Source organism: Fusarium subglutinans (assembly GCF_013396075.1).
Source record: "Fusarium subglutinans strain NRRL 66333 chromosome Unknown NRRL66333_c0000233, whole genome shotgun sequence".
In the NCBI taxonomy this organism is placed as follows: Eukaryota; Fungi; Ascomycota; class Sordariomycetes; order Hypocreales; family Nectriaceae; genus Fusarium; species Fusarium subglutinans.
Genome location: NW_023502296.1, coordinates 49,690 through 69,827, shown reverse-complemented (window position 1 = coordinate 69,827; position 20,138 = coordinate 49,690). Strand labels below are relative to the sequence as shown.

Below are 20,138 nucleotides of genomic sequence, written 5' to 3'. Positions count from 1 at the left end.
ACGTACACATAAAGTTCATTTGTGCTATGGTGTGTACCTTGAGCTTTTGAACAGCTCAAAGTCCAGTCTCTCAAAGTACAACAGCCACAACACAAAGCGACGTGTTTGGTGGCCAAGCAGCATCAGATGATGGCGACTTTGTGTTGTCAATTGAAATATTGTTGTTTGATGTCTAGATTCGTGAGGTTCCATGTCATTGAACCCAAGACTACAAGAATCGGCAGATAAATTACAACACCGGGTAATAGATTTACCGACCGTGCTCCACACTGCTGGTCCCTGATTCCGAATCTGGCAGACGGGATAGCGGTCACGCGTGGCAAAACACCAAAAAGTCAAGTAAATTCATGGATTAGAGATCTAGATTGCGACAAGCTCCGAGGTTGTCAAAATGGGCAAACGAGACTTCAACAGCGGAGATGGCGCTGCCGCTTTTCGCAAGCGCCAGAAAGTCGTACACGAGACGCCAACGAGCGAAGAAGTCAGCTCGAGCGATCAATTGCGCAATCTGCTGTCCTTCGACCAGGATTTGCGCAACGCCAGGCATGGTAAGTGACGATGTTTTTTAAGGCATCAACGAACTAGATCTGATACATACCCCTATAGGCCTTCAGTCTTTCAAGAATCTCCTCGATCAAATAGTTCACGAAGAGGGCGACCGAAGAGCAAACCTCGACATTCTACATCAATACCTTGAAGCCGTCAAGCCCAGAGATACATCCGAAGATGCAGTCTTTCTCAACGATATCATGGAAATGTGGTCTTTCGCCGTGCAGGTTAACAACGATGGTGTCATGTCTTCTGTTGCCGTTGTTCTGGCTTTGCTGCTCCAGATCCTCTCAGACTCACTACAGCTTGTCAAGCACGGCCTCGGCATCTGCCAGACCCTTCTCCAAGAGCAGCAACTGAAATCGTTGGCAAAGAATCTGTCAGCAGAAAAGAGTAAGGGTTTCATCATCTCACCTACTCTTCGTCTCCTTCGAGAAGCTACATGCCTAGATGGAGGCGCCTATGCGAAGCGAATCTTCCGCGCTCGAAATTTCACATTGACATCGTTTGGACGGAATCTTGAGATTGGGCATATTGGAGATACGCAGGAAGATGTGCGTAAAGCTTCCGTCAGAACAAATGCTGTCCGTTTTTTTCTGGGCCTTCTCAAGTTCCTGGGTTCAGATGGACGTAAAGAACTTGTATCACAGAAGGAACTTTTGTCACATGTGACTTATATGATCAAAAGCGACCCTGCCTACCTTGTTGTGGATATTCTCGACTCTTTAAAGCTCTATATCCTCAAAGATGACAAGATCCCCAGAGAAGTCAAATTCCGATGCTTCAACACCAAGTCGTTGGTGCGCTTCTTGGCTCTGTACACAGTCACCAGCGGTGGTGAAGATATCGATGAGAAATCAACGGTGAGCTATAAGGCCCACCAACTCCTCATCTACATCTGCACGACGCCTACAGCTGGTATTTTATATCCTTCCACTGGTCTATACCCCAAAGAGTCTGAAGACGACCCAGCGCCAAGTGGGCGTGCGAAGGCTGCTACACAGGGTCCTCTCTTTGCCGACAGATACAAACAAGACATTCCTGTGTATAACTTTGTCCTTGCCGAATTCGCTCAAAAGTTGCGTCCTTGGTCCAGTTTGAAACACAGCGAACTTCTGGTAGCAATCTTCACTGCTGCCCCTGAACTTACTGCAAGATATTTTTTAAGCAACCGATCTTTCACGTTTGAACCAAAGTTATCCATGACATGGATTGGATATGCCGCGTTCCTCTATAACACTATGCAACTTCCTCTCCCTCCTCGCTTCGGGGACCGATCGCGGTCTGCCAAGGCACCTCCTCCCACGTCTATCCTTCTCGACAACATTATTCCGCTCCCCATCAATCAAAAAGTTCTGATCCGATGCCTTTCCTCCAAATCCAACCTCACATCTTTCTTTGCTACCCGCATTCTGATCGTGGCAATCGAGAAGTTAGCTGAAGCTGTCAAGATGCATGAAGAGGTTTCAAAGGGCAGTGATCCTGTCTGGACAGAGGCTAGCCGTCGTTTAATCGATGCTTTTTGCCAACGTATTCCGGACATGAAAGAAATCGTTCGGTCTTACAAGGGAATACCAGCTGAGAACATTCTTCAAAAGACCATGGCCAGTCGTTTGCTACGCCTTTACTATGAAGCCATCCCACAAGTTGCCCTTGCTGCCAACTTTGATGTTTCGCCTTTCTTCACAGAAGTTCTCAAGTCGCTCAACAAGGAAAGCGAGCAGCATGAGGACGAATCACTAAGAGTTATGGAGCTCGAGAACTTGGTGTCAATTGCCAGTTATTCCCCTGGTATGCGTTGGTTCTCAAGGATAGACAATCTCACTGGTGGAGCAGGATCGTCGCCGTACACCGCCCTCCTGCGGCTGCTGTGTGATAAGAAGCGAGATCTTTCATTCCAGCAGCTGAAGAAGGTTCTAGGCGAGGTTGCAGTTGAGAACCAGATGGTAACGAAGGCGTCTCTGATGGACACTCTATTCGAGGCCCTCCAGACAACGCTAGCCAATGTCAAGGCAAAGCCAATGGAGAAAATTTGGTCATATGTTGATAACTGCGTCAATCGATGTGCCTCCTCGCCAATCAAGTATCTCGACTTGTTAGAAACATATGCTCAGGAAGATGGTGTATCATCTGATAGTGAGACTGCTTTGGTTAACGTGACCCTGGTAGAGCAGTTGTCATTTGCAGTGGGCTCTGCTAGCAGCGATGACGAAGCTGCGCTTGGCCAGTTCTTATCTTACTACTTCTCTGCTTCATACAAGTTCAAGCCTGGAAAGCAACTCACCAAAGCTCTATACAAACGCATCTTAGAACAGTTTTCATCGAGCAAGGTCAAGATGAAAAAGCTCAAGGAGGAAAAATCTGATGATGCAGATGCTGACGAAGACATGCCTGATGCAGATGCAGTTGATGCGAATGGTTCAAATGATGTTTCGACCATTGATTCTTCAAAGCTCGAGGCTATGCTGCATGTACCGCTCCCCGAAGACGAGGATACCACATCTTTGACAAAATGGGCTGGCAAAAACGCTGAAGACCTCGTTGAAGACGGCTGGGCAGCAGCTTTGATGCGCCTCCTCTCCTCTCCCCATATCAACATTCGCAAGGAATCCCTCACCAGCATTCTCAAGATGGCTGCCAAGCTCAAGGAATCTTCATACGAAGAAAAGGAACAAGTTTGGCTCCTCTTGTGCGAACTTGCCGAATCATCGCGTGATCAAGTTGACAAGGGCCCAGTCCCCTCTGCCTTCACTGCCTTCGCCATCCACGCTCTGGATGTCCTAAAGAATCCACTGCACCCACTCTACCCCAAAATCAACGGCTTCCTCACACGCAGCCCCGTCTGGTCTGTTGACAAGCTTCCCCTCGCCCATGACATTCTTCACGGTGAACCCTCAGAAGATGATAAGTATTACACCGAAATCACATGGCTTCTCACCTACCTCCTTGATAGCCTGCGCACACCCTCCGACCTTGGCATCTTTCATCGCAAGCGATGGTTCGAGAAGATACTCGCTCTCGGTGCTAACCCTTATCTGCGTGTCAATTTACGCACTCGTTTGCTACGTCTATTGTATCGTGCGACTTGCATCGAAGGCGGTAGCACCACGTTGACGACTCGCTTCGGCATTCTCAGCTGGTTGGACTCGCAACGGGCTGCATTTGAGGGAGGTGAAGAGGCAGATGTAATGGCTGCACTCATGAAAAGGGTATGGGAGACATGTGATCAAGAAAAGGTCAAGGTCTGGAGTAAGGGAGGCGTCGAAAGGTTACTTGCCAGGCATGATTTGTAAAGTTGAATGGATTGGTTATATAAGCGAGACAAGTTCATACGTACGACTGTTAATACCCAGCATAAGAAGACGACAAAGACTTCTGTGTATCAAGGAATGTCTATGTTATCACTGAAACATCATTGTTCAAATTTGCTCGTACATATGTACAGTTCCCATCCATCTACCAAACAATAACCAGAACAGACACCATAAAGACGACAAGATATATATGCCCCTGGACACTCTCCCTCGCTAGCTACCCCACGCATTAATATGGATAAGAGCAGCCTTTTCGCTCTGCCGTTAACAAAAATGTTATGTTTTAATTTCCCATCCAAAATTCGCCGTTGTAAAATGTGAACGCACTCCAAATCAGATATAAACAAGATTATCGCAAGGCTGTATGGGCATTATTATAACAACCGTCTCAGTGGATACATACTGAGTCTTAACAGTCTACAATTGGCCGGAAAGCAGGGCTTCAGTTGCTAAGAAATTGTTAGGATGAAACCGAATGAAATGATTAAGTTAGTCAGTATTGACTTACCAGAGTTGATGTAGGCCCTCTTTGCGTCTAGAGGAACGTTGAATCGCCTCTCCAGCTCTTGCTTGATGCCCTTCTTGGTGACAGTCATGAGGTCAGCTGTCTTGAGGATGTCGCGAATCTCAGCAAGGAGGGCGTCATCACTAGGCATGCCAACCATCTCCTCGGGAGAGAAGAACTGCGAGCCACCAAACTGGCTCGCACGGTTGCCAGGCATCTCAGAATGGGCCAGAGACATGCGAGACATGTTCTGGTGACCGAAGCCAGCTGTTGAGCCGGGGCGGCTGGGCTGGTAACCACCGCCGTACTCAGAGAAAGGTCCCTGAGCCTTGGTGGCATAACTGTAACCAGAGATCTCCGATCGCACATCGTCACGAGCAGTCTGCGTCTGCGTCTCCCAGAGCTCGGCTTGGTACTCCTCCCACTTCTTGCGAGGGATCGAGCTGGGATCAAACTTGCCCTCGTCTGAAACAACGATCTTCTTACCGGCTTCGCCAGCAATAACACGAGTGTTACCCCAGTTGAAGTCATCCATATGCCAGAAGGAATAGAGAGGCAGACCGAAAGAGAAGACAGGAATGGCAGCAATGTACATGATCATCCAACCAACCATCTCCCACTTGCGTCGGAGGATGAAGATGACAGCCTGCAGACCGTAGATGGCACCTAGCAACAAGAAAGCTGTAATAGGCACAACTGATGGGTTGGTAGCGACTTGGTAAATCAGATACACGATATACATGACAATAACAGGCTGGACGATAGTGCTTAGAAGATCGATGAAGACAACGAAACGCATACTGAAACAGCAGAAACCGCAAAGCTGGGCCAAGGGAATAAGCTCAGCCAAGTTGTGCACGGTAGAGTTGATCCAACGACGTCGCTGAGACAGGAAGACAGACCAGGAGTCAGGGGCAATGGTCCAGGCCTGTGCGGTGAAGAGGTACTTTGTCTTGTACTTGGAGTGATACTTGAGGAGCAAGGTTGTGAGATATCGATCCTCACCAAGATGAAGCAAGTTCTTCATGTGAAGAGTATCAACACGAATCGTGGAGTAGTCTTCAACGATCTCCTTGCTGACGAACAAAGGCTTGCCGGTCTCCGCAGCGCGAATTCGATACATGGAAAAACAGCCAGGCAAACAAGTGACTGAGCCGAACAAACTCTCGAATGCCTTGGACAAGTTGTGTGAAATCCAGTACTCGTAGACCTGAATCATAGTGATGAAAGAGCCCTTGGCGTTGGTGAGAGCGGTTTCACCACAGCAAGCAATCAGGCGAGTATCATCGATGAAGGCTGAAATCATTCGAGTAGCTGAGTCTGGAGCGACGACAGTATCGGCATCGATTTGGAAGAGATATTCGTAGAAGGTTGGGTTGACGCCAATAATGTTGCGGATCTGGTGATACATCTCCAGCTCCATGGGACTCATAGCAAGGTTGTAGTGGACGCGATTGAGGAAACGCATGAGAACCATCTGAGAGTCTCGCTTACCACGGTTACCGGGGCGAGAAACCTCAGAAGGCTTGCCAACCTTGACAATGACCATGAAGGGGACGATGTGGCCTTGAACTTCGTAAAGACCCGAGTAGATCTTACCCATGTTGTGCTGCTTCATACCCTCACCGAGAGCCTCGAAGCTGAGAGGCTCGGGGTCAACGGTCTCAGAGACACCAAGAATATCCAACACAATGCGAGGCGTAGGCCTGTCGTTACCTTGACCGATAATCATACCGTCACAGACAACGACCAGAAGCTTGCGCTTATCATCATACTTCATGCGAGAAAGCGAGTCAATGGCGCGGCGCAACGAGTCTTCATCTTCGGTATAAGCGGGAATCATACACATGACGAACTTGTCGAGGTTCTCGGGCACGTTCTTGCCACCGAATTGAAGCGCAGCAAGGAACTTGAAGACCAAGATAGATGCGAGCATGACTGAAATAGCCAAGATGAAGTATGTAGCGAACTGACAGCGGGTGGAGTTTCGAGTATCAGAGTCACCAATGTAGAAGAGGTTATTCAGACAGGTCTCCATGCGTTGTTTCTTGACAGGGCTGAGCTTGATGTTATCCCAGTACTTGGAAACATCCTGGCCCTTTGCACTTCGGAACAGCTGGACGACACTATCCTCCATGAAGTCTGTGGCACCTGGGATGTTGGGAGTAGGCTTGCCAGCCTTGGCTTTGAGACGGAGGCCACCCTGGAGGTACTTGGTCATGTCGTAAACCTTTCCGTGAATAGTGACAACGTTCCAAGAACTGTCTCGGGCCAGCTTCTTGACATATTTGGGGCTGTAACCCATGCGACCCTTGAGGTAGACATGCTTGAAGGTGTACATCTGCTCAAAGTACCAATCAGGTCGGCTATCATTGGTGTAATAACGGAAATCGTGGTAGACAGAGTTGACATCAATGTCTCTGGAAGCAAGAAGCTGGGGCTGACCAGTGATGTTGGTGTTTCGGTTGTCCAGGGTGACCTCAGGAGGAATCTGACCGTCTTTGCCCTGGCACAGAGCAGACACTTGGATGGGGAAAAGAGCGCTGATATCCTTGCCGGCATAGTTCAAGAGAGTGTCCTCACTGACAAGGTTGCTACCGGGATAATGGTTGGGAATGAAGGCATTGAGGTCAATAACGAAACCGCGGATAGCAACGTATGCGCCCTTGCTGCCCTTGTCACCGTCATAGGAAGAGAGTTCGTTGGAGCTGTAAACATACTGTTTGGGGCAGATGAGCATGGGGAATCCGACCATGAAGAAGGCGGCGACGGCACACATCAACCAAATGAGCATGTTGATGGCCACCTTTTCTCTCCAGGCCATACGAACATCCTTTCGAGGCATACGTCCGATGAGTCTGATGGCAAAGTCGGGGATGAACCAGGTGAGGAAAAAGACAAGAGCCACCCAACGCTTGCGGCTAGGCTTATCTCGGTACTCCTCAACCTCCTCGAGAGACTTCTCATTGCCTCGCTCAGCCATCTGCTCACGTGTGTCGAGGTTCTTGAACATGTCACCACCACCAAAGGCAGAAACACCAGCCTCGGATCGAGTGTCGTCGCTGAAATAACCACCCTTGGCCTTCTCACCGTACATGAGAGGGGTGTTACCACCAGAAACCAAATGCTCCTTGGAGGCACCGAAAGCCATAGACTCAGCAGGTGTGAGACCATCGCCAGCATCGGATGAAGGCAAGCCACCGTAGCGACCAGAAACCGACACTGCCTCGCCAAGCTGGGCAATCTCCATCCAGCAGCGCTCGCTAAGGAAAACACCGGTGGCACCGACTCTGACTTCATTCTGGGGCCACTGCTTCTCCTCAATCACCATCTCAGCACGTTCTCGTTCACTACCAACCAAGATTGTCTCCGCATCTGTCATACCCAGAAACTCGCCGAAAGGCAAGAATAAGCTGAAATCTGCAGATCGGAGACGCTGGCTGATTTCTGCAATACCAAAAGTTTGGACCTGCATACGAACGCACTTGCTGTCGAACTGGTTCGCAATTCGTCGATCGTTAGGCTTTAAGCAAAAGACGAAGTATGAGTTGGTACCGGGGTCAGTGACAGCCTTCTGGACATTGTCCAGCGAGGCAAGGAACTGGCCTGAGGCACCTTGATCGAGAGTCATCTTAGCGTTCTTCTTAGACTCTCCAGCTTGGCTCTGCTGATCTAACTCCTCCATAGCCTCTTGCTGCTGGCGCTTGTAAGCTGTGCTGGGGCGACCAGTTCGGTGCGTCTTTCGAGACATGACACTAGGCGCTCGCATAGGCTTTGAGCTGACGGTAGCCTGCATAACAGTAGTACGTTCGTTGGGGTGAGTGACGGTCTGGAGGGCGTCTTGGCCGAAAAGGCGAGCAACGAACTCGCTTTTGGTACCGTTGATCATGTTCAGGAGATCACCAGAGATGATCTCGCCGTTCTCCTCGATGAGTCCCTTGACAGGATAATCGACCTCACCAGCAAAGTGCTTCACGGTGAAGACGGCAGAGGTGTTCTCGGTCATGAAGTTGCTTCCGGGAAGCTTAGCTTGAGCAGAGCCAACCTCGATAGCAGCGTTCTTGCCATCGAAGCGTCTTCGGAGAGCCTCAAGGAATTGCATATCTGTTCGGTTTCGTCGAGTTTGATCATCGAGGATGCTAAGAAGACCGTTGCCGGGCTTCAAGATGCCTCGAACAGCATCCGAGTTGTCGAAATAGCTGGTCGCAGCAACGCTAACTTCCTCGGACTCCAGCATGTCAGCCTTGCGGTCGAAGAAGTTCTGAAGAGTAAGGTTGTAAATGCATTCGGTAGCAGCATTGTTGAGAAGTTGGTCGAGCGCAGAGCCAGTGGGAGTTTGCTGGCAGAAACCGGGGAAATCGACGATCGATACAGTGTTGGCAATAGACTCCTCGGGTGCACAAAGTCGCTGGTTGATGGTCTCGAGAATCCAAGCAACGAGAAGGGAGTAGAGTGTTCGGGCAAGCTCTCCAGCATGGGCACGGGCACCGTTGGGGTCGAGCATAACAGTAACACGTTCTCGGTGAATCATCTTTGTCTTATAGCCCAATGTGGTCTGGAGGTCAGCGGCGCTAACACCGAGGAAAGCAGCGATGATGCTGAGAACATCTTTGTTCTTGACAGCGGTGATGGTCGTACCACCCTCGTGAGAGAAACCACCACTATCATCGCCAGTTACGCTGGTCTGGCTAGTTGTTTCAAACTCTAGTTGACCAATGTGAAGAATACTGGCGAGAATTTGGCAAATCTCAGCAATTTCAGCTCGAGGGAACTCGAGCTTTCGCAGCGCATTCTTGAAAACTTGGAAACCCTCTGCGTCGTTGATTCCAACCTTAAGCTGAGTGGGATGGCCAAGATACTTCCATCGCTTTTGAGTGGTTCCGGTGACAGAACCACCGTCTAGGCCGAGATGAGACTTTTCAGCCTCGCTTGTTCCGGCAAGAAGATAGTACAGAACGTGGAAGTTACGCTCTCCTGTAGGAACATCGGCAATACGGCTACGCTCCAGGCGATGATCCAAGAGTTTACCACCAATCAGGACAGGGTTTGTTGTGGCTGAAGTATCGTACTGCAACTCGTAGAAGAGACCGGACTTGGAAGCAGTGGGTGTTGTCGCAGTCTTGGTGGTTGTCAGACTATCAAAGACATATGCGGCGAGAGAGAGCTTTGTGGACAGAGGCGTTGATGACTTGTTCAGAAGAGCTGTCAGGAGGTGGGCTCGAATAGTAGACTTTCCAGCGCCAGATTCACCCCTGAATAAGTATATTAGTATCAGTAAACTTTAGGCTCAACTCTCACGCTTTCAGCATCATAGACTTACAAAAACACAACGGCTTGGTTCTCGGATCTGTGTCCCAATCGCAGAAAGGCTCTGTCAGCGATTTCCTCGGCGCCAGCCATGGCGCTACCCTCCTTGCCACCATCTGGACCTTTTGAGGAGTTGGTATAGGTGTTGAGAGAGATGAGAGCGTGAGAAGACAGTCGAGCGGTAGGATGTGAGACATGGAAGCGACTGGCGAGATGAGCAGTGAGATGCGTGTCGGATTGAAGATGTGCAGGCAGCGACGGCAAAGAGGGTTGAGTGTGAGGGCCTCCTGCGCCGCCGAGCTGTGGGAGGCTCATAGCCATGATGGACAAGCAGCCAGCGAGTGGCTCTCCAAGGTTATAACGACTCGGTAGCTTTGGGTTTCAGCAGACAGGCTGTTGTTGCGAATTGGGTTATTAAGGAGTTGTTATCGTCGTCGTGAGTTTCGATCGTATAGTATTATCGTTTAGGTTAGTTGTTCAACAGTCAAACAGGCACTCAGAGCGAGGGTTTAGAATGCTAGTAGACAAAACGAGCGTCGAATAAAAACAATAATAAAGATTAAAAAAGGGAAGAAGAGCCAGGCTCCGGAAACAGAAGCCTTTACCAGAACGATTGGACTTTGACTGGTAGTCGTAACTCTACTTGCCAAGGTAAAGGAAAGGTATTAACACCAACAAAAACAACCTGGGCTCGGCTGGGAAAAGGGATTGTTTTCTTGGGACTTGACTGAAATGGACTGGACTGGACTGGACTGGACTGGGTTGACCACATGCAAGTCTCCTCTCCTCCTCGTACACGACAGGGAGAGAGTGCTCTACTCTCTGCACAGTGAAAAGGTGGGATTGTCCGTACGGTAAACCACTAAGACCACTAATGCAGCTCGCATAGCGCAAGCCCCCCTTTGGCCTTGAACAATTTCTATGTTTGGGTGCTGTCCCACGGCCACGGCTTAAAAATGGACGCCATACGAGGTTTTTCCCTGCCCATAGCCACACGGCACTCCCGGAAAGCTCCAACATCTTCCCCCTGGATCTATCTCTGTCTCTTTTTTTTTTTGCCTCTGTTTTCGCCTCCCCTCGTCTGGCTCTTGGCAGTGTTTTGGTGAGAGTGAAACGTTCAAGCATCATCAGTAATAAACAATACTTGGTACTAGATAGCATTAGCCCTGTGAGCGATGTGGTATGATGACCTCAACCATTAGATCAGAAACATTCAGTTATGAAGCGAAATGTTAAATATTAGTCTGCCTGAATCCTTTGAAGCAATTCGGCACTTCAGCTGAAAGTATGATGAGTGACATATCTTTGCATTAGAAATCACTCAGCCGTGAATTCAAGTGCCAATTAAAGTTCGCGCATTTCCTCATACATGGGGATTAACGGTTTCTGAAACTGCGCTTGCGGACAAGTAATTGAATTTTACCATCATGATGAGATCGAATGCCACAATTTTAATAAAAGACCGGGTGGTGGTGGCTCGGGGCTCTGTCCAACTCATCTAGCTTATTGCACGCCACAAACGGTCAGCCATGACAATTATAACTGAGACCATGTCTTGTGATAAACATTCCTCCCGTCTGTCAGCGGAGGACCAAAAGTTCAGCTGTTTTGTTCATGACTGCATCATCCTTCAGGAGACGGACATATGGACTAACAAACGGTAGCTCGTCATGACCGGCGCGAACTCTGTCAACATAGTAGACCCCTAAAAAAGAAAACCCTTGCCAACTCCGGCCCAGCTAGCCCAGTAACCAACCAGTTGTTCCTCAAATGGCATCCCCAATGCTAGACTAGCCCGCACAGACAGGGACGACACAGCGGGTCATATGTACAAAAGGCTTGTTTACTTTGATGCTCCATTTTATGTCTCGTACTGTGTAAATACCGATTCGTGGTCTCTGTCTCTCCCTAGAGTCCAGTTTTGCGTTACAAGGCTTGAGACATGTTTCTGCTTCAACTTTGGCTTGAGAGCCAGATGACCAATTGACTGATGCTCGGATCATTGAAGATGTTGGCGGACCCCAGCTCCATTTCATCATAGTGGCAACTTTTATAGGGGATACCCAAGAGACAACTTGAAGGGATCGAGACATGAGCAAAAGCCTGGGCGAGACAGCATGTGCCCAATGTCTTTTTGAAATCGTCATCACAGGCAGGACCTCCTACCCTACACCATCGACAAACAAGTAATTCCAGTGATTATGAACACTACCTAGTTACAACACTACACAGTATTAGCAATCTCTATTCAAGTATTCTCAGGGGTGTTTGAAACCCCACCAGCAACATTTCAGGCTCTCCTTGCCTCGTGTCAACTGAACCAGGGGAGTGTTGTCGCTTTGCCGGGGTCAAGACCGCTCCAGTGATCGATCCTACCACTCGACCTTCTGGAATGTGTGAGCGACGATGCTAGCCCCTAATAATTCCCTGTAATATTTATTCTAGGAGCGGGAGTCCATTGATGAGCGTCAGATGGAGGAGGCACAATCACCGTCAAGGAGGGCATCCTGTCTTTGTTCGTCATGACTATAAGATCATGAGGCTTCCAATATTATTTGTTTTTCTCGTTTACGTGACATCCATACCAGAGTCCGTTCAAATTTGTGAAGCGTGAGTGGACGGGAAGCGTGCGCTGTCAGAACACTTGAGACATCCTGACTGGCTGATCTGCGAGATGATATGTACATGAGGCGGACTCGCGGAGGAAAAGCAAATGAATTAGCCTGTCCTAGCTGCGGATCACTTTGGCTGTCAGTGTCAGCAGCGAGCATTACCGTTAGAACTACTCCGTAACGAGAACCACTGCGCAACTCCTGTTGAAGCCTACATTACCGCTGACTACCTTGACTATTTTATGGATTACGGCGTTTACCATGCGCGCCATGAGCGCCCGGCTGGTCGCGGGCGTGTCAAATGTTATAAATTATTTGTCTTGTGGTAACCGCGGATCGAGCTGGAGAGAATAGCCTGGAAAGCAGCGGTTACATGTAGATCTGTGATAGTCATGACTCATAATAGTCTCCTGAAATTAGGACCACAACCAGATAAGATCTTCGGACAATACGATCTCTCGATCCGGTTGACGTCTGTCTTGATCAGACCATGCTGGTGGTGAGCCTGGGAGAGTGTAGCCACAGAGGAGGAGAAATTATGGGTTGTGTGACACCCACATAAGGATGTCATTCAGACCCTCATGGATGTAAAAGCACATCATGACACTTCTGAGAAACTGCTGATGCTGAGGTTCGGATGCACAAACGAAGGATCGCGACACGACACGACACAGCCTTTGTTCCTCTTACAAATCACCAAGACACACTCAACAAGATGAATCCATTCAGTCATCCTCTACCATACGAAGTTTTGCATGCTGTGCATCGCGAGACACACAGGCCGGACGCATAGTCAATGCAGGTGGAAGGATATGCACTTTGTCCTAATCCTCGTATTGAGCCGGCCCACACACCTAAACTCCAATCCAGGCCCAATCCTTACTAAACACAAAGTTTCCTGCCCTGCCCTCGGGTCGGGCCCCTTACCCCGACAGGCGATGGTACGTCCGGCCGGTTGTTCCAAGTTTAGATACGGATGGACAGATCCATTTGTAGTGACAGATTGTACAGTATTGAACAGTGCCGGGTGCTAGAAGAATATGATAGAAGCGGCCAGTTGACTGTTGGATGTTGTTGTTGTTGTTGTTGTTGTTGTTGTTGTTTGTAGGGGGGCCTTCAGTGTCCAATATCTCATGTGCGGCGTCCACTTCACGCGCAGTTCAAAAGAAAATTTGCCTCTCATCCAGTGAAATCACCCCTTTGAAGTGCATAACACGCCTGATGCGCCACGTCCTGAATGCTACCAATATCGAGATGGGACGTTGGACTTGAGCATTGTACCTAAAGGTCTCTATGGCTCTCCGTACAAAGTGCATCACATCAGCCGTATCCATTTTCGGAGTCTCCCTTTTTTGCTGGGGCACGCTACTACGGGACTAGAGTGCAGTACCTAAGGTACGGGACAAGCTCATCCTCTCTACTCGCTACTCGGCTTACTACCTCTACCTCCCCAGCCCAGCCCAGCCCAGCCAAGTCCAGCACAAGACCCAGTCGTTTCTTCAACTCTTGGGGAGCCTTCTCTCGAGAGCGTTTGTGTCTTGTCCATTTCCCTTTGCCTTGGCTTTCTCTCCAGCTTCAACTGACCGGCCTCACTCGCTTTGGCTGTGTCTCTTTTATATCAATCAATCGCTACTTAATAATTTACAGCCTTGACCCGACCAAAAACCTCCTTGCATTAGTACTCACAGCCGCCCAGGCCGTGATACTTCTTCATTCGATCAGCCGAAAAGGAGGGCGGCGTTGCCCAGCGACCGAAACCTTCATCTCATCATTCGACAAACTCACTCTAAGCCTCTAAGCCGCATTCAATTGCTTTCAGCTGACCTCTGGTCTATTCATTCGCTCATACTTCTAATTGCTACCCGTCTGTCGTTCCTCGGACGTAATACCCTTCCAAAGTCTGCTCAGTTGCACTTAAACTCGGCCGTTGAATCAAGTACAGTGTACAACATCCACATCGCAACGTGCAATAACCTGTGATCGTCCCCATCGAGGGCATCACCGTCATTTATCATGGCCAGCCGAATGTCCATGTACTCGATGGCTTCAGAGGCACTGGGTGGTGGTCCTCAAGCCGCCCAGGTGTCTACCACAACTCTCCTGAACGCCATCCACAACATCTACCTGTCTTCTCAGCCCTATCAACTCGATACCAGCACCAGTCTAGTTGTCAATACATGGCTTACAGCTGCTCAGGCTGGGGCTACTGTTGATGCTACTCTCGCTGCTCGAGCATGGGAACATGCTAGACGCCGTGCTGAGGACGGCTGTGTGATCTTGGGGTAGGTTTCTTCAAAACGATTATGTTCCATCATTCTAACATTGTACAGATCACTTCACCAGTCGACTCCTTCATTGCTCGTTCCTTTCCTCAACACTTTCCCCTTCGCCATTCCTGCTTCCATCTATAAGTCTCTGGAAGCTTTACAACCGTTCCTCCGATGTGTTACTCCCTACAATGCTTCCGCTCCACGACAGATCGCTCTCGGCGTTACACTGACCTTGAGTTTGGGAGGAAATGTTACAGGCGCGTCGCTCGCTTTATCTCAAGGTGGCATTGACACTGAGAACGGATTGCTCAATATCCCCGCCGAGGCTGGCTACCGTGCATTTGATGTCTTTTATTACCTCCTTACATCAGCATCGACACCCGCCGAACGAGAATTCCTAGGCCTCAAATCCCCTTCAGCGTATGCTCTACTGGCTCGCTCCGGCACCTATGAGCCGCCTTCCTACCTGATCACCGCCGACGATGGTGCTGCGGCCGATGACTTCCGCCAAGCTCTGAAAGAGATTGGCATCAAGGGTTCTGCCCACCGTAACTTCATTTCCACGCTTGCCGGTCTGCTCAAGCTCGGGAACACTCTCGACTACGATGCCGACTCAGACGATTTTGAGGAGATTTGCGAGGATGTCAGTGGTCTTCTTGGCATGGAACCAGAGGTGCTCATGCAGCAACTGAGCACTGAAGACCGTCGAACACTCGTTGGTGGTTTGTACGAGGCTCTTGTCGACTGGGTGATTTCAAAGGCCAACAGTGCTATTGCTGCTCAGATGCTTCGCATTCGAGATGGTGACGAGTCCATCGATGGCCGCGGTGTGCGTACTCCCACCTCTAACGAGGATGGTGATACCGTCTCAATCACTGTTGTGGAAGTCCCCGAGCCTTCTATCGGCCGGGCTCTAGCTATGCGTACTATTTTCGATGATACTATTGGAATCAACGCTGAGATGATTGAGGATGGTGTTGAGGTCCACCCCGTTGGATCTTCTGTGGTTCGTGAGATGCAGCAAGCCGTTTCTGATGTCGCACCTGATCTGGGCATCATGACTGGCCCCCAGGGAAGGGACCGCCAACATGATCTCGAGAAGCGGGAGGTCATTCTGGAAAAGGTTGCATACGGATCTGAAGATGACAGTTTTGTGAAGAAGCTGTTGTTTCCTGTCGAGGGTGAAGGAATCAGCCTTGGTCGCGCAGGTCGTTTCGATCTGCCTGCACTTCTGAGCGCCAGCCGTACTTGGTTCCATCTTTCGCTCCATCCTACGGATGACTCGCCTGCCAACTTGGCTACTCTCCCTGCCATTACTTCGGCATGGTCAGCTGGCACAGTCTCCCGCCAGCTTCGCTCATGGAGACTTCCCGAGTGGGCTAACCGCCGTAACCGCAACCTTGATTACACAGCTGACTTCGACGTCGACGAATTCGTTGGCCGATACGGCGCTCTCGGTTGCAAGGATGGCAAAGACGGCATCGAGACCTGGATGCTCGAGAGAGGATGGAGCAATGGCGAAGTCTTCATTGGCAAGGAGCGAATCTGGGTTCGCGAAGGTCCTTGGTGGGAGGCAGAGACCATGCTTGATATCAAGCCCGCTCACAGTCTTCAGAGCGTGGGCCAAAATCCTTTCACCTCTGGCTTTGACACAAGTTATTCGGCTAACCCTCCCAATGGCAGCGGTTTCTTCCCCCCCCCTGCCATGGACAACAGCTTGAATGGAAGCAATGATCAGCTGATGCACACTCGCAACTTCAGCCAAGGCAACATGAGCCAGGTTACCTTGAACCAGCATCAGAATCTCAACCCCCAATCAGCACCCTCAATTGCCCCCTCAGCTATGCGCAACGTCCAGACCACTGGTGATTACGGTCTCGGTACCAAGGGTGACACATACAAGGGCCAAGTCTATTATAATGAGGATGGTGAATTCACCGGAATCTTAGATGGTGAACTTGCCAAGAACAAGAAGATCGAGTCCAAGCCTTTGCCTTTCGGTCGTCGAGCATGGATTGCTCTGGTTTGGGCCCTGACTTTCTGGATTCCTTCGCCTCTGCTCAAGTTCATTGGCCGTATGCGACGACCCGATGTTCGCATGGCTTGGCGTGAGAAGTTCGTTCTCTTCTTCCTGATTATTCTTATTAATGGCATGGTCGTTTTCTGGATTATCGGTTTCGGAAAGCTTTTGTGCCCCAATGCAAACAAGGCATGGAATGTCAAGGAGGTTGCTAGTCACGCAGAGGACGAAAAGGCCTTCTGGGTGGCCATTCACGGAAAGGTCTACGACATCACCGATTTCTGGCAACAACAGCACAGTGATACCAGTATCAAGGTCACGAAGTCCAACATGCTACCTCTTTCTGGTATGGTCATGGATGACTACTTCATGCCTCCCCTGAACACGGCCTGCAGAGGCCTTGGGATCAAGGAGACGACTCAGCTCACCTTCAACGACACCATCACCAATCCCCTGGCCCAGCACACTTCCGGCTTTTATACCCGTGATCGTACCAGTGCGCTTCATGATCCCTACTGGTACTGGAAGAAGTTCCAGCCCAAGATCAAGGAATACTACCATGGCAATCTTGTTTGGAAGAAGAGCAAGGTCAAGAACGAGGGTGAAAATGAACAACACATGTGGGCTACCTATGGCAACGAGGTGTATGATCTCACTGATTACTTACATACCCTCGACGTCAACGACAACTTCGATTCGTACAAGTTCCTTAACGAAGACATGGTAGACCTTTGGAAGAACAGCCCTGGAACCAACATCAAGAAGGATCTCGATCTGCTCATCGCCAACGCAAAGAACGAGACTGTCAGTGCCAACCTTAAGAACAGTTGGCAGTGCATTCAAAATATTGCGTATAAGGGTATCCTTGATTTCCGTGATTCACCACGATGCCAGGTCAACAACTACCTTCTTCTGGCTTTCGCTGTCATCATTTGCATCGTCACCGCCGTCAAGTTCCTTGCTGCCCTTCAATTCGGATCCAAGCGACGTCCCTCACCCCAGGATAAGTTTGTCATCTGCCAAGTGCCTGTCTACACCGAGGGTGAAGATTCTCTTCGAAAGGCTCTCGATTCATTGACTGCCCTCCAGTACGATAACAAGCGCAAGCTCATCTGTGTCATTTGCGATGGTGTCGTCGTTGGTCAAGGTAATGATCGTCCCACTCCCAAGATCGTTCTCGACATTCTTGGTGTTGATCCCAAGGTTGATCCTCCTGCGCTCCCTTTCAAGTCCGTCGGCTCTAGCAGTGAGCAACTCAACTACGGCAAGGTTTACTCTGGCCTCTACGAGTTTGAGGGCAACGTTGTTCCCTACATCGTCGTCGTCAAAGTTGGAAAGGAGTCTGAGCAGTCAAAGGCCAAGCCTGGTAACCGTGGCAAGCGTGATTCTCAGATTCTCCTAATGAGCTTCCTCAACCGTGTCCATCACCGATCACCCATGTCTCCCCTCGAGCTTGAAATGTTCCATCAGGTTAACAATATCATTGGTGTGGATCCTGAGCTTTATGAGTACCTTCTCATGGTCGATGCCGATACCTGTGTCGAGGAAGACTCGCTCAACCGTCTTGTTGCTGCTTGTGCCCACAACGCCAAGATTGCTGGTATTTGTGGTGAAACTACCCTGGAGAACGACGAAAAGACTTGGTGGACTATGATCCAGGTTTACGAATACTTCATCTCTCATCATCTTGCAAAGGCCTTCGAATCTCTGTTTGGTAGCGTTACTTGTTTGCCTGGATGGTATGTTTATTAACCCTACCTCTCCCGTTGTGACAATAGCTAATCTCCCTTAGTTTCACCATGTACCGTCTCCGAAGTGTTGACAAGGGCAAGCCTCTCATCATTTCTGATGCTGTTATCAAGGACTACAGTGTTTGTGATGTGGACACCCTCCACAAGAAGAACCTTCTGTCTCTGGGCGAGGATCGTTATCTTACCACCCTGATGACCAAGTACTTCCCTGAGATGTCCTACAAGTTCATTCCCGATGCCCAGTGTAAGACTGCTGCCCCCGAGTCATGGAGTGTTCTGTTGTCTCAACGTCGACGATGGATTAACTCGACCATTCACAATCTTGTTGAACTTATGCAACTGAAGGAGCTCTGTGGTTTCTGCTGTTTCAGTATGCGCTTCGTTGTGTTTATTGATCTTTGTGGTACCATCATTCTCCCCTCGACCTGCGTCTACATTGGTTACCTTATCTACATTCTGGCTACCGGCTCTGGACCCATTCCATACATCTCAATTGCTATGATTGCTGCTGTTTATGGTCTCCAGGCCCTTATCTTTATTCTCAAGAGGCAGTGGCAGCACATTGGATGGATGATTATTTACCTCCTTGCTTTCCCCATCTACTCCTTCATCCTTCCCCTTTACTCTTTCTGGAACCAGGATAACTTCTCGTGGGGTAACACCCGTATCGTCATTGGAGAGAAGGGCAACAAGCAGGTCGTCGCTGTTGATGATGAAGGCTTCGACCCTCGCTCTATTCCTCTGCAGCGTTGGGATGACTACGCTCTAGCTAATAACCTTCCTGGACGTCGTGGTGGATACCAAGAGAAGACCGACTATTCCTATGGTGACAACTATGAACTTGATGAGATCAAGTCTGTGTACTCTGCTGGGCCTCAGGGCTCTGTCTTGACTGGCATGCCTGGCCGTAACACCTACATGCCTCCTCAGTCTCCCGCCTTCAACAACGGTCGCACATCAACCATGGGCTTCCAAGATTCTCCCATGCAGCATCGACAGTCTATGATGTCTATGGGCACAGGTGTTCATGATATGCGCAGCCAGTCGCCATACCAGGACTACCCTGGCCAACATCCCAGCGTGGGTAACCTCCGTGGTCAGGCCAATCTTTCGCCCGCCACTGGCGGTGGACATAGCCGATCTGGCACTGCTCTGGGCTTCAGCAGTGGTGCTCGATCTCCCATGCCGGATGCCATGCGATCGCAGTCATCGTTCGACTTCCAGCATGGCCACGCTGGGCCCAACGACATGGCTATCGTAGAGTCTATCCGCTCAGTTCTGTGCGAGGTTGACCTGGACACTGTGACCAAGAAGCAAGTCCGCGCTCTAGTAGAGCAGCGTCTTCAGACCGAGCTTGTTGGTGAACGCCGAACATTTATGGATCGACAGATCGACCATGAGCTGGAGAACATGTAATTTGCATCTGGAGGGAAATGAAGGATTTATAACTATTTTTATACTCTAATCTTGGGTACATACCTTATACTGGGTTCATACAGTGTCACAGCGATAGCCTATCCCGATCTTAGATAGAGTTGCTGGCGCAGTCAAAGCATGGTGGAAATATGGCTGTTCAAAAATGAGGAAGTGAGAATACCGGCAGGCGTTAGATATGATTTTTCTTATTACTGGGCAGATATGGGAGTAGTTCCTTGGAAAGCTTTTACTGGCTGATTTTGAAAAATGTTATTATTTCTTAATGAATGGCTGGCTGGGACCACTAATGGTTCATATCTCATCTTTTTAATCCTACCTGCTATCAAGTCTTTTAACATGCCCGCTTGTTTCGCTTACATTTCATCTTCGAAAA

The 20,138-nt window shown here is 49.6% G+C and overlaps 3 protein-coding genes across 3 annotated transcripts; 2 read left to right on the top strand and 1 right to left on the bottom strand.

Annotated features, from left to right (window-relative positions):
• Positions 1-391: 391 nt before the first annotated feature.
• FSUBG_11778 (URB1 nucleolar) lies at positions 392-3,842 on the top strand (the record flags this gene model as incomplete). The annotated part of the gene is made up of 2 exons (XM_036676496.1): positions 392-548; positions 607-3,842. 2 exons carry the CDS (start codon positions 392-394, stop codon positions 3,840-3,842), a joined length of 3,393 nt encoding a protein of 1,130 aa, XP_036532759.1.
• A 438-nt stretch (positions 3,843-4,280) lies between these two features.
• Positions 4,281-9,996, bottom strand: FSUBG_11777 (chitin synthase; the record flags this gene model as incomplete). The annotated part of the gene is made up of 3 exons (XM_036676495.1): positions 4,281-4,312; positions 4,372-9,620; positions 9,689-9,996. The coding sequence occupies 3 exons, from the start codon at positions 9,994-9,996 to the stop codon at positions 4,281-4,283; spliced, it is 5,589 nt and encodes a 1,862-aa protein (XP_036532758.1).
• Positions 9,997-14,300: 4,304 nt separating this feature from the next.
• FSUBG_11776 (chitin synthase) lies at positions 14,301-19,744 on the top strand (the record flags this gene model as incomplete). Its single annotated transcript, XM_036676494.1, has 3 exons — positions 14,301-14,569; positions 14,618-18,316; positions 18,370-19,744. The coding sequence occupies 3 exons, from the start codon at positions 14,301-14,303 to the stop codon at positions 19,742-19,744; spliced, it is 5,343 nt and encodes a 1,780-aa protein (XP_036532757.1).
• Positions 19,745-20,138: the final 394 nt, after the last annotated feature.